Genomic DNA, 8302 nt, shown 5'->3' with positions numbered 1-8302 from the left:
TCTGACATGCACTGTCAACTGTGGGACCTTATATAGACAGGTGTGTGCCTTTCCAAAATATGTCCAGTCAATTGAATTTACCACAGGTGGACTCCAATCAAGTTGTAGAAACATCAAGGATGATCAATGGAAACAGGATGCACCAGAGCTCAATTTTGATTCTCATAGCAAAGGGTCTGAATACTTATGTAAATAAGGTATTTCTTTTTTATTTACAAAAATAACCTGTTTTCGCTTTGTCATTATGAGGTATTGTGTGTAGATTGCTTTTTTTCATTAATTGTAGAATAAGGTAACATAACAAAATGTGGAAAGTCGAGGGGTCTTAATACTTTCCGAAGGCACTGTATATACGGTGCCAGTCAAATATTTGGACACGCCTACTCATTCAATGGTTTTTCTTTATTTTTACTATTTTCAACATTGTAGAAAATAATGAAGACATCAAAACTATAAAATAACACATCTGGAATCATGTAGTTACCAAAAAAGTGTTAAACAAATCAAAATATACTTTATATTTTAGATTCTTCAAAGTTGCCACCCTTTGCCTTCATGACAGCTTTGCCTACTCTTGGCATTCTCTCAACCAGCTTCACCTGGAATGCTTTTCCAACCGTCGTGAAGGAGTTCCCACATATGCTGATTACTTGTTGACTGCTTTTCCACTCTGCGGTCCAACTCGTCCCAAACCATCTCAATTGGGTTGAGGTTGGGTGATTGTGGAGGCCAGGTCATCTGATGCAGCACTCCATCACTCTCCTTCTTGGTCAAATAGCCCTTACATAGCCTGGAGGTGTGTTGAGTTGTCCTGTTGAAAAACAAATGATAGTCCCACTGTCCGCAAAACAGGTGGGATGGCATATCGCTGAAGAATGCTGTGATAGCCATGCTAGTTAAGTGTGCCTTGAATTTTTTGGACTCATCTGATCAAAGGACAGATTTCCACCAGTCTAATGTCCATTGCTTGTGTTTCTTGGCCTAAGCAAGTCTCTTTTTCTTATAGGTGTTCTTTAGTAGTGGTTTCTTTGCAGCAATTTGACCATGAAGGCCTGTTTCATGCAGTCTCCTCTGAACAGTTGATGTTGAGATATGTCTGTTACTTGAACTCTATGAAGCATTTATTTGGGCTGCAATTTCTGAGGCTGGTAACGCTAATTAACTTATTCTCTGCAGCAGAGTTAACTCTGGGTCTTCCTTTCCTGTGGCGGTCCTCATGAGAGCCAGTTTCATCATAGCGCTTGATGGTTTTTGCGACTGCACTTGAAAAAACTTTCAAAGTTCTTGAAATGTTCTGCATTGACTGTCATTTCTTTTTGCCTATTGTAGCTGTTCTTGCCATAGTATGGACTTGGTCTTTTACCAAATAGGGCTATCTTCTGTATTCCACCCCTACCATGTCACAACCCAACTGATTGGCTCAAAAACATTAAGAAGGAAAGATATTCCACAAATTAACTTAAGAAGGGACACCTGTTAATTTAAATTAATTCCAGGTGACTACCTCATGAAGCTCGTTGAGAGAATGCCAAGAGTGTGCAAAGCTGTCAAGGCAAAGGGTGGCTACTTTAAAAAATATGTTTGGATTTGTTTAATACTTTTTTGGTTACTACATCATTCAATATGTGTTATTTCCTAGTATTGATGTCTTCACTATTATTACTATTAGAAAATAGTAAAAAAATAAACAAAACCCGTTGAATGCATAGGTGTCCAAACTTTTGACTGGTACTGTGTCTATATATATCTATATATCATTGCAGTAATGTAATAAGCATTTCTTTATCTTTTTCAGGTGCAATTCTCAGTAAACTCTACAAAATCCCAGGTTTGTGGTTTTGATATTAATCTTTTCAGGCCCATTAAGGCCCAACCTAGATTGTTCTTCTGAGTTGTTCATTCAGTTGTATGTCAGAGATGATCAGTTCTATATAATTGAAAGATTTGAACGACAGTTATTGATGGTGGTTTAAAGTACGTGCGCAGCATCGCAGTGCTTGAGGCTTCACTACAGACCAGAGTTCGATTCCGGGCTGTGTCGCAGCCGGCCACGACCGGGAGACACATGAGGCGGTGCACAATTGGCCCAGCGTCGTCCCAGTTAGGGTAGGGTTTGGCTGGCAGAGATGTCCTTGTCCCATCGCGCTCTAGCGACTCCTGTGGCGGGCCGGGCGCATGTGCGCTGACACGGTTGCCAGTTGTACGGTGTTTCCTCTGACACATTGGTGAGGCTGGCTTTCGGATAAAGCGAGCAGTGTGTCAAGAAGCAGTGTGGCTTGGCAGGGTCGTGTTTCGGAGGACTCATGGCTCTCGACCTTCGCCTCTCCCGTGTCCGTACAGGAGTTGCAGCGATGGCACAAGACTGTAACTACCAATTGGATACCACGAAATTGGGGAGAAAGAGTTGTTTTTTAAATAAAATACGCGCATCAACGTCATTTATTTCATTGCCTAAAGAGCTGAAGGGGAAGGATGTGGAGGACCTCTTCACAGCGGTCCTTAGTCCCAGCACCAGCCAGCCTCCACAGCTGTCTCACCCTGGGGCCAATGGACCTGGAGCCATGGCCCTTCCATACCCAGGTACCACCACCACCCCAAGCCTCTTGGAGAATTGTATTTGGTCACATTTTTATATAATCTACTATTGACTGTAAAATGAATGTATAACCATGGGCATTTATTGATCATTGAGGAGCGCATTGATTTTATATGCATGTCATGTTCACATAATCAACAGGACGTGAGTATACCAAACATTAGGAACACCTTAACTTCTCTAGGGTACGTGAGACGGTAGCATCCCACCTCTTCAACAGCCAGTGAAACTGCAGGGCGCCAAATTCAAATACAGAAATACTCATTATAAAAATTCAGAAAACAAAACATATTTTACATAGGTTTAAAGATTAACTTCTTGTGAATCCAACCACGGTGTCAGATTTAAAAAATGGTTTACGGCAAAAGCATACCTTACGATTATTTGAGAACATAGCCCAGCAGACAAATCATTACAAACAGTAACCAGCCAAGTAGAAGAGTTACACAAGTCAGAAATAGAGATAAAATTAATCCCTTACCTTTGATGATCTTCATATGGTTGCACTCAGCAGACATTCATTTACTCAATAAATGTTCCTTTTGTTCGATAAAGTCTCTTTATATCCAAAAACCTCAGTTTTGTTTGCGCGTTTTCTTCAGTAATCCACAGGCTCAAACGCAGACAAAAAATCTAAATTGTATCTGTAAAGTTCATAGAAACATGTCAAACGATGTTTATTCAATCCTCAGGTTGTTTTTAGCCTAAATAATCTATAATATTTCAACCGGACAATAACGTCATCAATATAAAAAGGTAAACAAGAATGGTACTCTCTCGGTCGCGAGCATGAAAAAGCTCTGTGACACTTTAGGGTCCACTCATTCCGACTGCTCTTACTTCCTCATTTTTCGGGAATACAAGCCTGAAACAATTTATAAAGACTGTTGACATCTAGTGGAAGGCATAGGAACTGCAATTTGAGTCCTAAGTCAATGGATACTGTAATGGCATTGAATAGAAAGCTACAACAACAACAAAAAAGACTTCCTGAATGGATTTCTCAGGTTTTCGCCTGCCAAATCAGTTCTGTTATACTCACAGACACTATTTTAACAGTTTTGAAAACTTTAGAGTGTTTTCTATCCAAATCTACCATATATGCATATAATATCTTCTGGGCCCGAGTAGCAGGCAGTTTAATTTGGGCATGCTTTTCATCCAAAATTCAGAATGCTGCCCCCTACCCTAGAGAAGTTAATATTGAGTTGCACCACCCCACCCATTTGGTCCTCAGAACAGCCTCAATTTGTTAGGGCATGGACTCTACAAGGTGTCAAAAGTGTTCCACAGGGATGCTGACCCATTTTGAATCCAATGCTTCCCACAGTTGTCAAGTTGGCTGGATGTCCTTTGGGTGGTGGACCGTTCTTGATACACACAGGAAACTGTTGAGTGTTCAAAGGCACTTAAATGTTTTGTCTTGCCCATCTCACCCTCAGAATGGCACACATGCACAATCCATGTCTCAATTGTTTCAAGGCTTAAAAATCTTTCTTTAACCTGTCTCCACCTCTTAATCTACACTGACTGAAGTGGATTTAACAAGTGACATCAATAAGAGATCATAGCTGTCAGTCTGTCTTGGAAAGATTAGGTGTTCTTGATGTTTTGTGTAATCAATGTATGTATGGAAATTCTTATCTGACATTCTCTATGCTCTCTGTTGCAGGCGACGGTGGGATGTTCCCCCAGATGCCAATGATAAACGGCATGATGGGGCCCAACCCCCATTTTCCTCCAACTCCCATGATGCCCGGCGGCACAGGCCCATGTGGCCCCGGCAACTTTTCGCCCATCCACAGAATACCTTTCCAAGAGAATATGAGGTAAGAGCTGGCATAGCAGGAAGCTGTTGTATCCCTCCGGCGTATTACTAGAGCATTGCTTTCACCTTTTAAAGACAACTGCTGGAAGGCAATCATTTGGATGCTGTTTTATTTTTTTACTTAACATAGTCAAGAAGACTCAATAGGTTTCTTCCATTGTTTGGACTTCATTGTAGTTCGCTTTAAACTATTTTTTCCCTCTGAGGTCTGCTCACTTGTTAGCGTTAATATCTCCATCAATGAATAGGTTGTATTTTATATACTAAAGCCCAAACTACATTTGCCTCAAGGTGATCCACATTGTAAGTGACATAGAAAGTGCAAATATAATAATAATGTGTCTCTAGAATGCACTTCAAGCCAATCAGAAACGAGTATCCAACAATGCAATGGTATAAGTCAATATAATGTGTAACCAGAGAGCTCCTTCCAGGGACAAGAAGTTTAGCCAGATGGGGGGTGATGTAGTGGTTCCATGGAGCGCGCCCGTCCCCGGCCCCCTTCCGGAGGGAGAGACAGACACCATGTCCAACGCGCAGAGGAGCACGCTCAAGTGGGAGAAGGAGGAGACTCTGGGCGAGATGGCCACTGTGGCCCCAGTCCTTTACACCAACGTCAACTTCCCCAACCTCCTAGGGGAGTTCCCAGGTTGGTACAGAATGTTTGGTTCTCTAAAATTCTTGTGTGAATTATCGAAATGTTATTTTTTATTATTAAAAATAATGAGCTCGGAAGTTGTTACACCCATTTAAAAGATTGTATGGATATTGTGAAAGGAGACTAGAAAAGGTACTCTACTTGGCCATATTGCATGTGTGTCCTAGCGCTGTATGTTTTAGCTCATCTTTCTTCTATCTCAGACTGGGCTATGAGAGTGAAACAAATCGCAAAATTATGGAGGAAAGCCAGTTCCCAGGACAGGGCCCCATATGTGGTAAGTTTGTTTACATCCATGCTGGACTATGATTCAATGCACTTATTATAATCAGCATTTGGTTTTCCTGATTGCTGAAGAGAAGTTTGTATAAACCTCTAGACAAAATCCATACATTGAAGTAATAATGGCAAATCTTTTCCAAAACTCTCAAAACTTCCAACGAAAAACAGCCGTAGTACCAATCAAAAATGAATTATTTCTACTTCACCAGAGCAACTTAGTTAATGACTTACTCCACAAACCTGATTTGAGATTTTGATTGAATGGGGCCCTATGTTTATTGGATTGATGAATGAGCAGCCAATCACTGACAATGTTCAAGAGGCCATTAGGGAGAAGGATGTAATTTGTTTGTATTGTTCTGTTCATCTGTTTTCTGATGGCATTATAAACCTAAGGGCTCTCTCACTCTCTCTGTCCCTTCTCTTATCTTTGTTCTGTTTAAATGTTGTGCTTAGTAAGTTTTCCAGCTTTACAGATAGTTATTTGAGGGTTTTTCAGGACTGTTAGATTTTCTCCATGATTACATTCAACGATGCTCTGCATGTCAATTTCTTTGTTGTTGATGAGATTGGGTAATTGTTGATGGTTTCTTTATCTTATGTTTTCCCCAAGACATTCAGATTTTTTTTTATATACACTACTGTTCAAAAGTTTGGGGTCACTTAGAAATGTTCTTGTTTTCGAAAGAAAAGAAATATAGTGTAGACATTGTTCATGTTGTAAATTACATTTGTAGCTGGAAATGGCTGATTTTTAATGGAATATCTACATAGGTGTACAGAGGCCCATTATCAGCAAAAATCACTCCTGTGTTCCAATGGCACGTTGTGTTAGCTAATCCAGGTTTATCATTTTAAAAGGCTAATTGATCATTAGAAAACCCTTTTGCAATTATGTTAACACAGCTGAAAACTGTTGTACTGATTAAAGAAGCAATAAAATTGGCTAGTTGAGTATCTGGAGCATCAGCATTTGTGGGTTCGATTACATGCTCAAAATGGCCAAAAACAAAGCACTTTCTTCTGAAACTCGTCAATCTATTCTTGTTCTGAGAAATGAAGGCTATTCCATGCGAGAAATTGCCAAGAAACTGAAGATCTCGTACAACGCTGTGTACTACTCCCTTCACAGAACAGCACAAACTGGCCCTAACCAGAATAGAAAGAGGAGTGGGAGGCCCCGGTGCACAACTGAGCAAGAGGACAAATACATTAGAGTGTCTAGTTTGAGAAACAGATGCCTCACAAGTCCTACCTAGAAGGCCAGCATCCCGGAGTCGCCTCTTTACTTTTGACGTTGAGACTGGTGTTTTGCGTGTACTATTTAATGAAGCTGCCAGTCTCAACGTCAACAGTAAAGAGGCGACTCCGGGATGCTGGCCTTTTAGAGAGAATGCCAAGAGTGTGCAAAGCTGGCAAATCAAGGCAAAAGGTGGCTACTTTGAAGAATCTCAAATGTAAAATATATTTCGATTTGTTTAACACTTTTTTGGTTACTATATTATTCCATGTTTTATTTCATAGTTTTGATGTCTTCACTATTATTCTACAATGTAGAAAATAGTAAAAAATAAAGAGAACTCCTTGAATGAGTAGGTGTCCATACTTTGACTGGTACTGTATGTGTAACCATCTGTAATAATTAGCTTTATCATTGTTCAATGGGTCAAGTGATTGACCACTCGGAAGAATTACAAAATGGACCCTTTCTTCCAGCAAAAGGCACGCGATAACCGGGCAGCGCTGCGCATTAACAAAGTTCAGATGTCCAACGATACGCTGAAGAGACACGAGAATCCTCACCAGCAGCCGTTGACTGACCCCTTTGACCCCAATAGTGTCCCCATGGACGCTGAGCTGCTCTTCAAAGATACTCTCAAGCCCAAGGAGTCTGAGCACGAGCAGGAGTGGAAGTTCAGACAGGTAAGAGTACCTTTAGTGTTAAAGTTTGCTGGAAATGGAGGGGGGGGGGGGGGGGTGTATGAAGCATGGGTGCACTGTAAGCAGGTTTCTCAACCACTTTTCTAGGAGTTGTTGTGGATTTGTTTTGCCTTATTTCTTTTATATAAATGTTTTTGTTTAAATTGAGTGAGGGTAGAAATTGGATGCAAGATGTGGGAAATTGCATGCATGCCTCTTTTAGAAAATTAGGAAGTTATTTGTTTCATGGCAGCAAAATGGTATAAGTGAGTTTTATTCCTGCCTGTTGAGAAACCCTGGTGTAAGAGAGCAGTGTGCGTTTCTTTATGTACATGTATTTTATGACACCATAATACACCACCATAACAATCAAAGTACCGCATGTCAGGGAATTTGAGTAGAAGCAAGGTGGTGAGATTGAACATAACATAACTTGGGGGGCATGAAACCTAATTTTTTATATTTTAACTTTATATATGTGCATGGTTGAGTGAGTCATTTTTAAATAATACATTTGGCGTTCTCATACAGTCTACTAATTCTTAATTTGCATTGAAAAGGGAGAGTTAATCAGATGTGGGGACCGCTTAAGACGCAGCAGGAAAAGGTCCAAAAAAGCAAAGCCATAAAATCAACAAATAAGACGTCCTTTTTGGACATTCCAACCAGCAAACTATAGCTGCAGGAGGTGGAAAAATGTCTCTGGTAAGATTCCAAGGCAAGGCACTGTTCTGGTTTTCGTCTGCCGAGAACCAATAAAGCAAATTTACGAGGTGTAAGAAAAGCCAAATGTAAAGTGGAGTTGTGGAGAAAGCTGGTTAACTGGTCAAATCTGTCCTTCGCCCTGAAAACCACAGTAACAGCCTCCAGAAGCTTTTTTTCATGACCATATTACATACACCCTCACATTGTTCCCTCTTGCATGGCTTAACACACGCTAGACCCAATCATATTGAAAAAGTATTAACTTTGTTGTGAGTGAGGGAAAGAGAGCATTCTTAGCACCATTCATCAAAAA

At 40.5% G+C, this 8302-nt stretch overlaps 1 protein-coding gene across 1 annotated transcript in view; it reads left to right on the top strand.

Annotated features, from left to right (window-relative positions):
* Nucleotides 1–8008, top strand: part of LOC139028729 (histone-lysine N-methyltransferase 2C-like) — an 8411-nt gene extending 403 nt beyond the window's left edge. Inside the window, exons 2-8 of the mRNA XM_070446793.1 lie at nucleotides 1796–1828; nucleotides 2458–2580; nucleotides 4269–4425; nucleotides 4859–5073; nucleotides 5286–5359; nucleotides 7081–7302; nucleotides 7859–8008. Of these exons, the coding sequence (XP_070302894.1) occupies nucleotides 1796–1828; nucleotides 2458–2580; nucleotides 4269–4425; nucleotides 4859–5073; nucleotides 5286–5359; nucleotides 7081–7302; nucleotides 7859–7963 (929 nt within the window). The 3' untranslated portion in view covers nucleotides 7964–8008. The remainder of the gene's footprint in view (nucleotides 1–1795; nucleotides 1829–2457; nucleotides 2581–4268; nucleotides 4426–4858; nucleotides 5074–5285; nucleotides 5360–7080; nucleotides 7303–7858) is intronic.
* Nucleotides 8009–8302: the final 294 nt, after the last annotated feature.

The sequence above is a fragment of the Salvelinus sp. IW2-2015 genome, linkage group LG14 (genome assembly GCF_002910315.2).
Source record: "Salvelinus sp. IW2-2015 linkage group LG14, ASM291031v2, whole genome shotgun sequence".
Classification (NCBI taxonomy): Eukaryota; Metazoa; Chordata; class Actinopteri; order Salmoniformes; family Salmonidae; genus Salvelinus; species Salvelinus sp. IW2-2015.
This window is presented reverse-complemented; position numbering and strand designations above follow the sequence as displayed.